This window comes from Kryptolebias marmoratus, linkage group LG24 (genome assembly GCF_001649575.2).
Source record: "Kryptolebias marmoratus isolate JLee-2015 linkage group LG24, ASM164957v2, whole genome shotgun sequence".
NCBI classification, from domain to species: Eukaryota; Metazoa; Chordata; class Actinopteri; order Cyprinodontiformes; family Rivulidae; genus Kryptolebias; species Kryptolebias marmoratus.
Window position 1 is genome coordinate 4626739 of NC_051453.1, and position 16375 is coordinate 4643113.

The 16375-nt window shown below is 35.4% G+C and overlaps 1 protein-coding gene across 4 annotated transcripts in view; it reads right to left on the minus strand.

Annotated features, from left to right (window-relative positions):
- Positions 1–7671: 7671 nt before the first annotated feature.
- Positions 7672–16375, minus strand: part of pde4ba (phosphodiesterase 4B, cAMP-specific a) — a 123886-nt gene continuing 115182 nt past the window's right edge. For 3 of the 4 annotated variants that reach the window (XM_025006870.2, XM_017420531.3, XM_017420532.3), the window contains 8 exons: positions 15943–16036; positions 13103–13386; positions 12793–12957; positions 12105–12204; positions 11791–11945; positions 11546–11668; positions 10921–11103; positions 7672–10843 (listed from right to left, as the gene is read on the minus strand). In XM_025006870.2, coding sequence (XP_024862638.1) covers positions 10409–10843; positions 10921–11103; positions 11546–11668; positions 11791–11945; positions 12105–12204; positions 12793–12957; positions 13103–13386; positions 15943–16036 — 1539 coding nt within the window. In that variant the 3' untranslated portion in view covers positions 7672–10408. The remainder of the gene's footprint in view (positions 10844–10920; positions 11104–11545; positions 11669–11790; positions 11946–12104; positions 12205–12792; positions 12958–13102; positions 13387–15942; positions 16037–16375) is intronic. The other variant, XM_017420529.3, reaches the window with a different exon arrangement.

Sequence of the window (16375 nt, forward strand, 5' to 3'; positions counted from 1 at the left end):
AAAAACTGATTTTCTGTTTGTTAAGCTGCACTTTCTACTTTTACATGTTGATATTCTCTCAAAGACCCATACCTACAAAGAGCTGCCTTTTGTCTTTTTTATTTTATTCATATGCAAATGCTGTCTTTTTCATTTGGAGCTTGTTTGCAACACTGACAAAGCTGAGCATTGCTCTTCCACCTCTGTCGCTTCCTGACAGACAAATGCCTGTCGAAAAATATAAATGGGATATATTTTAGGATTTATCTTGTCAAACTGTGTCAAATGGAGACAGAGCTGCTGCCCACGTGAGAAAGGCTCAGTGCTATATTTATAGGTAATGAGGACTCATTTTGCTATAAACCAAGCTAGACTCTGTAACCTTTGAGCATGCTAGAAGTTCCTTATTTCCATATATTGCCATAACCACCATATTGATCTAACATGTCAGTGCAGTGCAATAACTGGCTCATTGTCTTTGAGTTTAAGTTGCAGAGTTATGTCAAGATGTGAATGTTTTTTGAAGCTACATTTCTATGATTTGACATATGGTCAGGTCAAATAGACTGTTTGAAATGTGGACAGTTTTTTCTTTTGCAAAGTGTCTAACATTTTATGGTGTATTCACCTTTAAAACACAAATCTTTCTTTAAAATGGCCACAATGTACCAAATACGACTTAATATTTATGTTTGCTGGTGGGAAGTCGTGCAGATGATCAACTATTTGTGACACATGTGCTTAATTAAGGTATAAAGATTAATAGGGATCCCTGTAACTGGTTATACGTTGCTCTTGATCTGCCACTGGTGTACAAATAGTGTCATTGAGCTAGAAGACCACAGACGGACTGTAGGACACTCAAGGGACTCAATTTAACATAAACTGCTCTCAACTATTCCATCACATACAACCAGGCTCCCCCACTAATTATCCATATTGGGATTATTATTATTAAAAGGGAATTTATCTTAAAAAGTTAAACATTTCAATTGTAAATTTAAACTGCATTCTAATTTGGTGGTGGTTAGTTGAACAGGAACCTGCAATAGACCCTTAAACTTGAATGAGTTAACTTTGTGTGTATAAACATAGTTGTTGGCTTTCTATACATTTGGTTTTTAATGTTGAAGTTTTTTTCTGTCTCCCCTGTTGGCAAGTTATTCAGTGGATATAAAGGACCCTCTCTCGAGCCACTGCGGGGTCTTTCTGCGCTGTGCAACATGGCAGACTGCTTCACGTATTACATAGGTAAGAAATATACAACTTTTCATTTTTTACACGATTCCAAAGTAAACATATTCAGTATGAATATGCAAGTTAAAATCTTAAGTGCCATCTGACTGAGTTGTGCATAATCTTCACGTTCTCTATGTGCAGCCGTATTGTATTAAGCACATGTATCACTTTGACTGGTGTTCTTCAATCCTCTGTAAATGTTAAGCTGCTAACAGTGTGGTTTGGCTGCAGAATTTTCCTTTTTTACTTTTAGCAGTCAATTTATTGTGAATTACAAATGTGCGTCTTTGCTTGATAGTTAATGTACTCCTGAGCTTGCTGTATAAATTATGTTAAATGTTTCCACTCTAAATGAATAATCTTCCTTCTGCTGTACTTTTTTCAGTTATTTGATAATTAAAGGATGTTACTCTCAACTTGTCTTAGAGATAAGATTTTAGGGACCATCTTAAATCAGTGGTGTCCAATCCTGGTCCTGGAGAGCCACTATCCTGCATGTTTTAGATGTTTCTCTGCTGTGACACACTGGATTTGAATGACTGAGTGATTACCAGGCTTCTGTAGAACTTGAAGAGCAGGGAAATGTCTAAAACATGCAGGATAGTGGCCCTTCAGGATCAGGATTGGACACCCCTGGTTTAAATTAACAAATTTGACCTGACAAACAGGAGCTCTTAGCATAGAGCTTTAAATGAGAGGTCATTAGACCATCCTAGCTTATTGCATAATGGTCAGAGAATGACCTCATGAATGGTTTGACTCTAGTTTATGCCTTGCCAATGACCTGTGTGTTTTCCATTTTCTTTAAATTCCTTGAAATACAGCAGATTATTATAAGAAATTGTATTACACAAGAACAATGAGCAAAAGACACGCACACACGTGTCATTTCACAAACTCTCACGCAAGCTTAAAAATTGTCCCCATGTGCTGCAGATCTCTGATTTGGCAAGGTTGCGTGAGAACAACTAATGATTACCAAGCTTGGAAGCAAAGGGTGCAGTAACACAACCGTGACAAGACCAAATCATATGGGAACAGAAACAATTTGTTGCCCTGCAGGGAAATATCTTTCTGCTCTTTGTCAATGATCAATTGAAGTGCTTAGTTGATTAAGGCTGTTAAATTGAAAAGGAATAAATTCTGTTGGATGGACAGTTTTGTGTGGTGAAGTAGTTCTTTAATGATTTAAAGCAGAATTGAGTTGGGCACAATTATGCTTTTTTAATTCCTTTTTATGTTTTATCTTTTTGTGGCTTAGTGCTTTATCACAGGGTTGGACATGCAGTTGGGGTTAGTATAGTTGCACATTAAACTTAACACATTCAGCTGTGGCATTGTCAACTTTTTATGTCCAACAGGAATGTTGTTTGGTTCCATTCCAGTTAGGAAAGCATAAAATATCTCCTAGTATTGTAAATGAGATTGATGCTGTAGATTCTTAAAGGTTTGCAGCATGCAGGTTAACCAGGAAGAGCTGGTTGTTTTTAGTGAAGACATAAGTTTCGCAGAACATGCCTGGTGACAACTTATACATGTTGTTTTGTGTGCTCAGCCAGTGCAACTTAACTTACCATTTTGTTTGCTTATTTTGTTTTTATTTTTATAATTTTTTCATCTGTTTTTAAACTGTTTCCCATCTCTATTCTATTAAATTTGCCTTATTGGTCTAACATGTAAGTGCACAGTTAGGTTGTATCGTACGTTGCCTTACAGTCCAAATTGATTAATGTTGTAAATAGTCTTCCAACTATTTAAATGTGTTCGTGCTAGGGTTGTTATGACAACAAATGTTTGCACACAGCCCTCTCCTTGTCTGTTGTTACAGTATAGCTACTATTCTGAGCTTTGCTAGGCTGAAAACAGAAGTTTTGTGTAGATTTTTTTCTTCTTACACAGGAATATGTTATGTCTGGTCTAAAAAATACTCTCCTTGAAATTACAGTTGGTTACAAATTGCAACTAATCAGTAGCAGTCAGGAGCATTTAAATACGAGCTTGCAGAGGTTCTTCAAACAGACTGTCACTGGTGTTTCTGTGCACCATCATCCACTTTATAGTCTCTCCTCTAATTGGCTCTGGTGATATAAATAACTACATGTGTATTTATTTGCTTTACTTACAAGGTTATTGTAGCCTTATGGGAAACAGAGATGCATTGAATCCATTCCCTAAAAAACACTAAACCAAATACAAAACTGACAAGACTCATTTTAAATTGATTTTTTTTCCCAAATATTTCAAGCTTTGAATAAATATAAACATATTTACAAAATGGTCCTCTTCAGATCATTAATTTTCTTGTTTTAAAACATCACGTTTAACAGTGTATTCCTTTGAGAGCAGCAGTAGTATTTGACCTTGCTGACCCTACAGCCAGCTATAAAACCACAGTGACGCAAAACCAGAGGCCACATAATTTGGAGTAAAACACAAGATATTTAACCCTGTGTGGTCATAACTGCATGCTGCTAGATGGACAAGACTAAAAAAGGACCAGTATTAAATGTTAGCCTTGTCTCTTATTTATCAAGTAGATCATAAACCTTTATTTTAGCTACTCTGTTTGAAGTTAAAGACAACGGTTGTGATATCTGAACAAATACAATTTACTGTCCTGCACACAAAGTGGGTTGCTCTTTTCTTGGATGTTCCTGCTGAATATCTTTGCAGCTCTGTCCCACTTACTGTTCTATAACACATTTCTGGCTATTTAAAAGTACAAGACATTCAAGTAATTTGGATTCTCAGTAATCTCTTAACATCAAAGGCTGGTTAAACACAGTAAGACCAGATTCATACTAACAATGAAAACTTTAAATAGAAAACATTTTTTAACAATAAGACACTTTTTATTGCCAAGCTCTCTGTTATCCTTATTTTGTCAAATAACTGATAGACAAAAGTTTTTATAAAATAATATTAACTCCTGAGTTTGTATTAGATTTAAGGAATTTTGTGGAATATATTATTTTATAATAATTTGCTGATATGCAGAATATGTTGCTTTGTTTAGAGACGGTAAGGCTGAAAAGATCTTTGTTTTCAGATTGCCCTAAATACATAAATAGTTTAGAACAAAAAGTTATAAAAAGAATTTCACATTTATCTCTAAATTGTAAAGTAATACAGGCTTCGCAGTGTTCAGAAGCTTACATTTGATGACCTGAAGTTTTCATGTAGCCATTGTTTGTTCATTCTAAATTATATCACTTTCTGATTGATGACTGATAAGAAGAGGTGCATCAAATGCAAATTTCTTGACTTATTCTGTTATTGTTTCTTTTAAATCTGAGTTTCAGATTTTTGTTTTACTACTAATAACATTTTTTTCTGATTTTTGTTTGCTCATAAGAAAAAAAAGGAGTAATAAGTGTATTTACAAATGTGCACCAGTTGACAGGGTTTTCTGTGACTGTTATTAATCTTAAAACTGCAATGCACCTTAATGGATAAAACTTTATGTGCAAATATATTAACACCTTAATATTAATATGAACTATAAGCCTTTCTTTAACATGCATAAACCAGTTATATCACAGTGGTATCTTTTTAAAAATTATTTAAAAAATTGTACATCTTAGAATATGCTATTAAATTGGATCACTTTCATGCTTTATTTGGGGACCTGCTTTGTGGACCATCCAATTTGAAAGAGAATGGTTCTTTATGGTTGAGATTTTGAAATGTTTGGCTCATCATAATCTTTGTACCTGAGCTCCTGGAAGCACTCTGTCAAGTCATTTAGTAGATTTAGTCATTTAGTCCTCATATATAGAGCTTGTGCCCTGATTAGGATGCTACAATTCACTAAAAGTCCTGATCCAAAATGCTGTTTTCTCAAATATTCAGTTGTTTGTGTTCGTTTCCTGTCCTCTCTCCACAGTTGGTCTGGACAGATGGGTTCCCTTTTTGAGTTTGCTTCTGCTGTAGATCCTGTTAAAACAGAGTATACTCTTTTGTAAATGGATCTGTGGTTAAAAGAAAGCTTTACATTTTATTTTCTGCGTTGGGCTCTTTGATTTAGTCTACCCACATTACACTTCCCTCCTTTTTTGTCACCTATTTCATTCACCTTTTTTTTTTTCATTCACAAGTTGAAGATGAATTAGGGAATCGTCAAGCCTTGAGCCAATACCTATCTTCCAACCAAGCTATTTCCTTTTTTTGAGCTGAAAATGTCTCATCTCATCTTTTTGTGTCACTTCAGGGAAAAGTTGAGTGGTGTCATTTACGCAGACTGTTGGGAAAAGATTTGGTCTTTTTTTAGCTTTGTTAGATAATGCAATCATCCTCATGGACCTCTATTGCTTTGTGAAGGAATTACATGAGAGGCCTCCTATCCCATACGTACGCAAGTAGTTTTTAGCGAATCATATTTGTAACTTTTACTAGGTTAGGTCAGAGGCAAAGCTACAAGAGATTTCATCAAAAGTAAATGGAAAAGTAAATCAGAGAGACAGTAAGAAAATAATAGGTCATTGGACATTCTTACAGAAGAGGCCTGCTCATAAAGATTCAAGGATGTAATTTAAGATAAAACTGTTTATGGATAATAGAAGGTATCTCAAAGGAAACCAAGGTCATGGAGTATGTTAAAATACTTTTCTCAATACTCTCAATACAGGGACAGAGTTTTTGTAAAACAAAATCTTAGATTTTTATAGCAGATTACTGTGAAACCATCCACGAGGGGTCAAATTGTATTTTGTCAGTTTAAAGATGTCTTGTAAAAACATTTAGCAATGAGGACCAATGTAAATGTTTGTTTTTTTTACAGTTTATCTTGTTGTGGAAATGGTATAGAATGGAGATGTTCTAAAAAATTATGAAATAATCACTCAAATGTGAACTAGTAGAAATGGTAATATTACGTTTAGAATGTGCTGCATTGTTCTTATTAGAGAGTCTGATTAATTGGCTGATATTGGTCACTTTAAAAAAATTGGAAATTGTCCATGTCTTATCTAAATAACAAGTACATAAATGAAGATTCAGCAGCAGCTGCTACAACCAGCTGTAGCTCACAAATTACTTATTTTTTTAAGTAAGAATAACTTATTTTTAAGTGTACATGTTCTTCTAAAATTGTTAAATATACATATATTTAAGCAAATGTTGCTATATTTTGTTACATGAAAAATACATATTAACTTTAAAAACAAACTGCACTTTACTGGCTGCACCATTTTCTAAAGCTCAGTATCAGTCATAGAAAACCTTTATTGGATGACCTCTGGTTCTTCTGTGAATACATTTAGTTTTCAAAGCAGCTTTGAACACATTTAGGGAAAGTACACGAGATTATGTAACTGCAGCAAATGCTTTAATTTGCCACTTACTTCAGAAAAACATTTTGTTTTTACTGCATCCTCATCCTGTCCAGTTGATGTCACTGCAGGAAGAAATGCAATCCATCATGTGAGATTCATACCTAAATTTGGAGCACATTAATATTCTTAAGGTTTGTGTTTGCTCTGGTTGTTTGAAATGCTAAATTTTATAGTTAGAGAAGTATATTGTCAAATATTAGGGAGTTGTTTCTCATTTTAAAGCTTTTACATAAGTTAAGATTATATATTTTTTTATTTCTCTACTTTATAAATAGTGAAAATTGTTTTGTAAAAACTAATTTTCAAAATTGTCTTCAAGCCTTTTCGACATTAGCAAATATGACTTTTGTGACAAGATGCATGTAGGGATGAGACTTCACATCCGTCTGTTGTTATTGTGTGCGTGTGTGTGTGTGTGAGAGATACAGCCTAATGTCACATCAGGACAGCTGTGTCAGATTGTGTGGGATGTGGTGAGTCTGTGTCACACTGTGTTCCCATCTCGGCACATTAGAGTTAGACCTCTGATGCTGAAAAACACAGCAGCATCAGTGATATAAAAGAGTCTTATTGTAGATATTAAAAGCTTTTTAAATTTTGCATAAAATGATAGCACTGCCTTGAAATTCAGCTTGGCGTTTCATTTTTACGGTATGGACCAAGTTCCATGGATCTTTAATTTGTGGCTAGTAGCTCTAATTAAAGTTTGTCTTAAACATTAATTTATCAAATTTATTTTTTTAGAGAAGACTAAACCAAGCATTAGTGGACTAATTGCTAGTTGCTGTCCGACTGACTGAAAAACCAAGTTTATGAAAATCCCTGATGCTCTAACATATTGTTTGGTCAGGGATACAATGTCTGTCCAGACAGTTTTATTTTCTTAAACTTGTTAGGATTGTTGTTTTTGGGTATTTGTTCTTTAAATATAAGGCTAGTTTTACAAGTGGACAGAATGTGCAAGTTTTTGAAAAGTTGCTAATTAATCAATTAACGTGATAGGCAGTTGTTATACTGTTAAGATTTCCATGGAGAAAATGTTAGTGGTTAAACATTATATCTCTTATTGTACCATGTTGAAGGGCCCATGTAGCAATAGATTTACATCCAGACACAGAAGGAATATATTCATGCTTCGCTTTTAATCACTTCATAGAAAAGTATTTCAGATCTATTTCTGGACACAATATACAATATAATACCATACATTGTGTGAAACATTTAATAACCCACCTGCATCAACTGGTGGACTTTAACATATTATTGACAATTTAAAAAAAAATAAAAATCTCATGCAGATAGTGCTAAATCTGGCTAACCAATAGGACACAACTAGGACCAAAAAAGCTTTGAACATAGATAACAGTAATACTGACAAATTTGAATTTCAAAACTGCTAACAAATTTGGTCAGAAAAATTCACACATTAGCACAGTCAGTTACATAAGATCATGGTTTGTTGTTGACTCAGAACAATTCACATCAGTGCTGGGCATATTGTAGCATGCTACAAAGACTGTCCCTTACTGTTACATGAAGTGCATTTAAGTGTAAAAAGGTGACAATCACTTTGTGTTTATCAGTCATACTTGTATTCAAATGCTAAATCGAAAAGCTTGTCTTAAGACAAGCCACTGACAAAATTTGGCTAATTGTGTATTTTAAACTGAGCATTCACTACGTTTTAGCACTTCTTAGCTAACCTGTATGTATGCTTATGCGGTTTAGCGTCCTCTGTTGCCTCTGGTTACCAAATTGCTGATGTCAGACAAAAACCTTGTAGATCAAGATGTTATTTGGTCAAAAAGAGCCAAAGTCCTATATAGAATTCCAGCTATTATAGAAATGTAAATAAGATGAAAGTCATAGAAAATCAGTGTGGCAGCATTTTTGGTTTAAGGGGTGTGCATCATACTAATAACTTTAATTATATTTAACTATTTTACCATCATGTAAAAATAAAATTTGAGTTACAAGGTTTTTATGTGACAACAACATGCCTATACCTGCTGCTCTGCTGGGCACTCAAAACATTGTGCGAATATATACTTAGATATATTTTTATATATTTATATAAAAACAATATAATACATTCGTAAAAAAAAACAAAACAAACAAACAAAAAACCTAAAAAAAACTCCATTCCAGAGTCTTCTACACATTAAACACCACCACTTCCAGGTAATGCAAGTGCATATAAATTAAAATAGATTTTACACTGAACCTGTATTTCTTATTTACAAGCTTAAAGTATAGAATAAATACACACTGTTATAAACAGCAAAATGACCAATTTGAGCTAAAAACGGCAGACAAAGGTGTGGAGTGGTGGGGTAAGGCATGATCCAGACACACAAATGGAGACACATTCCCATACAAACATAAAAATGCTAGACTGCCACCTAGGCATGCTTTACGGAAAGTACCTTAGAGTATCAGTAAACCTATATAAAAGTGGAGAAACTTGATACAACTAGGACACCCAAGCAAACCATTTTCAAGCCATCCACCTCTGTGTTTTTAAGAAAACCTAGAAGCCATTTTGGATGCTGGGTGGGACTGTTTAAAAACTAAAGTACGGAAATACTTCTTTCTTTGCCACTTTAAAGGCTGCAGTCTGCCATGCTGGATCCAGCAATCCTAATAACCCAACTGCCCTGGAAACCCTGTAAAGCGGGGGAGGGAATCGATTGACGTCAATGAGCAGAAGCAACACTGGAGGGATTTTTGAGGGAGAAATAGCTGGCCTGATTGTTTTGAGGTTATGCTAGCGAACCCAAAATGGGTGTGTAAACCATGTGAATACTGCTGTTTAATTAGGGTCAAAATACTAAAAATAACAAATTCAAATTACATCATAACTTTACAAGATGGTAGGAAATGCCTGATACAAAAGTTGCAAATATTGAAGTTTGAAGTTTTGTTCTGGTGCACTAGATCCAATTTTAGATGTGAAACAGTAGGAAAGCTCAATGGTTTGCAGCCAAACACAAAGTGGAGTCGTTTTAAAAGGATGTACATAGAAATGTGTTTAGGTGTGAGCTTGACATTCATTCGTTGACTGACTGATGTCTGAGAAATGGAGCAACAAGCTAAAGATGCAACATGAACCATAACTGAATGTATGTTTAAATGTAAAAAAAAAAAAAAAAACTTGTGCTAAGATTAAAGAAAAAGCAAGTTAAGTAAAGTTTTCCCATTGACTGTAGATGTTCGAGTTAATGTTTGCTTGGATTTCTCTATTGCCCAATACATGGAAGACTTATTTCTTTGACATACAAAATATCTTTTTTCTTTTTAGTTTAGGAAAAGAAAATATTTCACAGACATTAGAGTGTTAAATAAATTAAAAAAACTATTATAAAGACAGTCGTAAAAAAGGCACACAAAAGTTCTTTGACAAAAGGTACAGAAAAAAGTAAACACTTTTCTCTTGCTATACAAATGTGTCTCCATCACTAGATCTTACTCTATGCTACTTCTAGATCATGTATCTTTAAAAAAACAAACAAACAAACAAAAAAATCTTACGGTACAAAAATTCTCTCAGTAGTGTCAGTGTCCGTTTAACGCCAGTCCAGAAAGACTATTTTCCAAACTGGCTGAAATCTTTCAAGTTCCACTCTTCTCCATTGAGACTAAATTGTTCGCAGTAACTAATTCCTGAGAACTCTGAAGCCATCTCTCCAAAACCATCTGTGTCTGGCTTCAACAACCCAAGTGCAAGATGCCCCAGTGCGGACCAAAACAAAGCCCTTGCCTCTGTGGGCTTATTAAAAAGCACAGCTGCAAGAGGATATTTCCTCTTTTTCAAAAAAAGCCTTTCAAATCACCATGTGAGCCAGATGATGGAAGTCCTATGTGTCTGTGGGTGATGCCTCATGCGTCACAATCTCTATTGCCGACTCAATCATGGCACCCTCCTCAGGCACCTGACTGTCCAAATAGTCCAGAGGAGGAGAACGAGAATTTCCAAGACTATCCTCTTCCTCCTCAAACTCTTCCTCCTCTTCGTCTTCCTCTCCTTCGCCATCTTTTTCCATCCCTTCTAAGTCTTCCTCCTCCAAAGCCACGTCAAATTGAAATTTTTCCCCTCCTCCTTGAACACCTGTACCTCCACTGTGTCCATGAGTGCCCTGGTCGTAAAAGGGAGGAGAGGGACTCTGGGGAATCATGCTCTGGTACCAGTTCCTGTTATCCTCTAAAGTGTCCAGAATGTCCTGGGCATCAGGGTGCACCAGATCTGCCCAAGTTTCCCACAGAGGATGAACAATATAGTCTATAAAACCCACCTGAAAGAAAGGAATAAGTGTTAAGGTTATTTTTGTGTGTTTATGCACAGTAAAGCAGTTCAATTTTTCTTACATACCTGGCTCTTCTCCACCGATGCTGTGTGTTTATCACACATAGGGCTAATTTCCATCCCCCTCTCCCTCTCTCGATCTCCCTGGTGGAAGAACTCCTCCATTATTCGGTCAGTCCACTGACGATACAACTCCAAGGACTTTGTAGGGTTACTCAGATCAGCACAGTGCACCATGTTACGCAGCACCTATAAAATGTGCATAGTTGCAATTTAATCAAACATACTTGTAAAATGAGATGTCTTTTAGTTTAAGAACATATTTTGATCAATGTAGAAAAGACCTTGTGCATAAATTAAACTTATGCGCTTTTCAGTAAATTGTTGCCTCAATATTTTATTGGCACATAATTTCAGCAAATTCAGAAAGTATCTAGACTTTAGGGGCACAAAAAAAATAAAATCCTACATTAGAGTGAGATTAACTTATTTGTTAAAGACCACAGAAGTCACAAAAGAAATACAAACAGTGTGGAAGAAGTGACAGAATAAAGAGGAGAAGTAGCTACTGATTTAAAAGAATCAAATGTAAAGCTGAAATAAAAAAGCTAAGGAGTTTATTTATAAGCATATAAGACTTGTAACACATAGAAAGTACTTGTTTTTTTCCACTTTTAGACGTAAAGCATACCTGTATTCTGTCGGTGTAATTGTCTAGCAGCAATACTCCAGAGCTTGTCACCTTCTTAGTCTCAACCATAGTCTTCAGGTCGGCTAACAAACTCATGTGTTTGGACATGTCTGTCGCCAAAACCTGCATAAAAGATGAATAAAGAAAGCCTGATAAGGATCAAAAGTGCAATATAAAAAAAGTTTTTTAATTGATAATTCCCTTTTATTTTTTTTTAAAAGGTAAAATAAAACTCAATTTTTTACCATGTCAATGACCATCTTGCGCAGGGACTGTCTCTGCTTCTTTGTGAGGTTTTGGAAGATATCGCAGTTGTCTTCCTGTAGCAGCTTGAAGCCTACAGCCAAATGATGGTTCTCCAGAACAGACTCATCATTGTACATCAGGGCCAGCTCAGAGTCTGCATAGTGATTAAAAATACATCATATTAAGGTTAATTAAGGTTTAATTATTAAGGTGATTACATAAACTCTACAATAAATTGTTTTTGTGTTTATCTTAAATATTTTTTAGGTTAATTAAAATGCAAAAGGCCCATTTTGTAACATTTTGAACTTACTGGTATTGATTAGGAATTGGTTTGATACTCCAGGATGATCAACATCATGGATAGCTGCAGCAAAGATGGCGGCTAGGATCTCAAGGTCTGTAAAGACCGCCTGTGAACAAGACAAGAAAGAGTATTAAAGTATTCATCTAAAAAAATATATATATATATATATCATATCAAAAAGGATGAAGCAAGCAATTTGTCTGCTTAAATCAGATAATGACTGATTGTAGGGGCAAAATACGACATGAATAAAGCTTTTAAAATGTAAAAGATTTATCCATAATCTGACAGAATTACATGTTTTTTGTTATAAAAACAGACCAAACAACACACAAATGGCTAGAAAATGACATAAGAGTTTGTGTTGTTTGTAGCTGTAAGATAGACTGGTGGTGCTGTATGTGCAAAAAGAAAAAAAAGGAGCCCAAAGAAGTAAATCATGTTTCAAAAACCAAAGCAGTGTGACCTGGCAGTATTACATAAAGTTCTCCAAACAGTAGGGTGGTTCAAAAATGTGTTTATGAAAAACCTTATCTATGCAATAATGCTGGCAAAGAGGGTAAAGTTCCTTTTTTAAAAAAAAAATAGTGCAAGTAAAGAAAGGCTAAAAGGCAATTAACTAGAAGAATTATTGAACTGATTCCAGTTATACTAAGTTCAATTGAGACAAAATTTGTTTTAAAGAAAGACTTACATCTAGAGCAGGAGTGGAGAGAAGGATGTGCGTTGACTGAGCGACGTCGGCAGCATGCAGACTGTTATGGTAGGCCACATCCGAATGGTAGTGATCCTCCAGCGTCATCATGTAAGCCACAAACGTATCAGCCGGGATCTTAAATGTCTTTAAAAGGTCTCTCTCCTAGGAAAATCACAAACGTCTGTTTATAGCATACTCGTCAGAGTCGTAATTTTTAAGAAAAGAAAGTTGCATAAACAAAAACAAAACTCAGCCCCCCCCCTCTGTGCATGTTATATAATTCAGATAGAAGTAGGACGATCCATACCTGAAAAATGGCGTACATGATACAGGTGAGAGGTCGGTTGTTGGAGTACTCTGAAACGCTAAAGATGTTTAGACCCCACTTGTTCAGGTCCTCCAGCTCCTTGGACAGCACCTCCTCTTTATCAGTCTTTACTCCGAAGCGAGAGATGCTGCTGTTAGACAGCGAGGGCCCATGAGAAACCTTCTTAACTCCACTGATCTGTGTCATCAGCTGCTGCTTCTGTTGTTTCTTCTTCTCTCGCGTTTTCGATGTTGGTGATGGGATCTCCACTTCATTCTGTTTGTCTGTGTAAGGACAGAATGTAAAAAAAAAGTCAAAGTGTGGACTCATTCTGTGGTCTGAGTGGTTTTTTTCCCCCCACAGTTAACTACAGGTGGCCTGTATAGGCTGTTTTGAAGAAAGACCCAGGTGCACTGCAGAAACACCTGCTGCAGGTTATTTTCTGAGGGATATAATTCTCACTTGTTCATTCAACACATTCCTTTTTTTACATGTTCTTTCTCAAACACCTGCAGTTTCTCTGAGCTCACGGTGTTTGTTCATTTCCTTCCTTCCTTGCATTGTTCCCCCTCCCATTCTAAAGGTCTCAAAGTTAGGGCAGCTTTAAAAAGTCAAATGCAGTCAGCTGTTGCACCAGACAAAAACCTATACTATATATTTATTTTAAATGTTAAAGCGCCTACATTTGATTTGGTCACAAAGCATTTCAAATGCATATTGCCATATTTACTTCAGTCAGAAGAACTTAGCCAGTCCTGTTTGAAAACTCCTATCTGCATGTATGTGAACTGAAAACTCATTTATCAGGCCTCAAATCAGCTCTTCCCTGACCTATCTGCCCTCCCGTGTGGAGGGTTATTCAATTACCAGCTGTAATTGAACTAATCACTTTCACTCTCATGCACTGTTGTCTCTGCCTTCCTTCATGTCTTCCTCTTTCTGCTCTGTTCTCCTCTGGCAACGGAGAATTGGCAATTAAGCTCTCAGGCATGAGTTTTGTGGAAAACAAGGATAAGCAAGAAATCACCCTCCCGTGTAACTCATGATCATTAACACTACTGTGTGTGCTATTTATTTATAGAATCAGGGAGAAAGCTTTTATTTGTCAGTTATTAATTTCTACATTTTACTTAATATAAATCAAATCCTGCACATATTATTCAAACCATAAGAGCTGTAGAAGGGTTTTAGTACAGTTGTTGACATTATTTTATTTTACATTGCGTTTTATCACAATAAGCAGCAAACCCAATGGAAAGAAAATCGATTTCATTTTTTTGTTCCATCTCTTGTGTTGTTCCCTACATTTATTTCAGTTCCATCTAATTTCTTTTCATCCATCACCACATTTTTCTTTGTAAGTGGCATCAACATTAGAGACGGAGGCTGTTTTTTTCCTCTTTATTATGTTTTCTGAGCTCGGTGTGTTATGCTGTTGGCTGATCAAAAGGAACTGGTCCTGAGAGAACAACAATGGCAGAGGAAAAGAACATACTTGAATAGTGTGCCTGTTTGCTAGTTGTCTTTGACAAAAAGCCAGAAATTCTTGATTAAAATTCAAGAATGATGATTTATCTAGGAAATTAAGCTAGTTCCATGAATACTTTTACTAGTTGCTAAAAAGAAACAGATGGCCAACATTAAACAGAATTATCGTAGTATCAGATGAAAGTTTTATTTGTCTGATCCAGAATCAATGCTTTTCCTAAAGATAATAAAAAGTAAACCTAAGTGCAGGTAATTTCAGTGGATGGATGAAACAGTTCTGCTGTGCCGCTTTATCCCCATCTCTTCCTTCTCATTAATGTTTACTTTTCTTTAATTTGTTATTTTCTCCTTTTCTGTTACCAGTGCGGTAATCCTTATTTCTTTATTGAAGCAGTAGTCATCTGTTTGTATTTTCAGGTCAGTGAGAGGAGGAGGGAGAGGTGAAGGAACAACAAGGTGTCCCTGCTGACAGAGATGCATTAAGATGGGGATGAGTCACCCAATCTGCCAAGCTTATCACACTCCCAGCGAAGGGGGTTCCTCTGTAGATCTTTATTTATTTATTTCCCTCTCTCTGCAGTCAGTTCCCTCCCTCAGTTGTTTGTCTGGAATTCATTATAATAGTTGCTTTTTATATCATTGTTCCTTCAAATGATTTTCCAGACATCTCACGTTATTTGTGGTACTACTTGGACTGAGTCTGCGCATTCACTAAAAACTAATTTCTTACCATTGTTTATATATATATATATATATATATATATATATATATATATATATATATATGTATATGTATGTGTGTGTGTGTATAAAAATACCAATTACAAGTGTGGTTTAACACTGAGATCATAAGATGGTAAATGTTTCATAAAAACATAAAGCGACTTATTTAGCCACTGCCATCTATTCCCAGCTTTTGAGAACAAAAAAATCCTGAATGCATTGCTTTCGAATTTACATATTTTTTTTGTAAAATAATCCATTTAGATAAAGTATGATTCTTATTTTTCAGCTATTTTAAACATATTTTCCTTTCATTTTTCAAAGCCGTTATAAAATATGTTTTATAAATCATCTCAGTAAAAGCTTTGTGGCGCAGTTTTATTTTAATGGTACGCCCCCACAGGAAAGCCAGCCAGAGCAACTTCCACAGCTCATCATCATGTGAAAGACTGAGCCTCCTAAAATATTGCGGCAAACCTTCAGAGAAATTTGAAACTCTAAAGGCAACTAATTTTGTAATTGTGCAAGTCATAATTATAGTCTGTGGTGATTAAAGGTGGGTAATTAAGATAATCAGGGAATTCTACTTTCGTAAATTTTGAATACATTTACACAAGATTTTTATTTACCTAGGAAGGTGTTGGAGATGAATTCGGAAACCTGATTCCCAGACCGACTCATCTCGGATAGGTGCGTCAACTCCCGATTCAACATTCGCTTAAACTGCAGGAGAGAAAAAGAAGAGGGGGAGAAAAAAAAATGTTGTCATTTTCCACTTTGGGGAAAACTTGGGAGAAATTTTGTACAAGATGCCATGAAAACACAACTTATATCATCAGGTCAAGAATGTTATTTAATTACTGTGTACAATCAGTGGGGGACATGTATTTCCCCTCCATTTAGCCTGGAATTAAATATGATGCAAACCAATATTCGTTACCAATGGGAGACCATCAGCTTTTAATACCCCTTAACTTCTCCACAGGAACCAATTTTAATTTTTTATGTTTTAATTTTTTTTTTAATTTTATGTTTTATTAAACATAATCAAATTTTTATAGG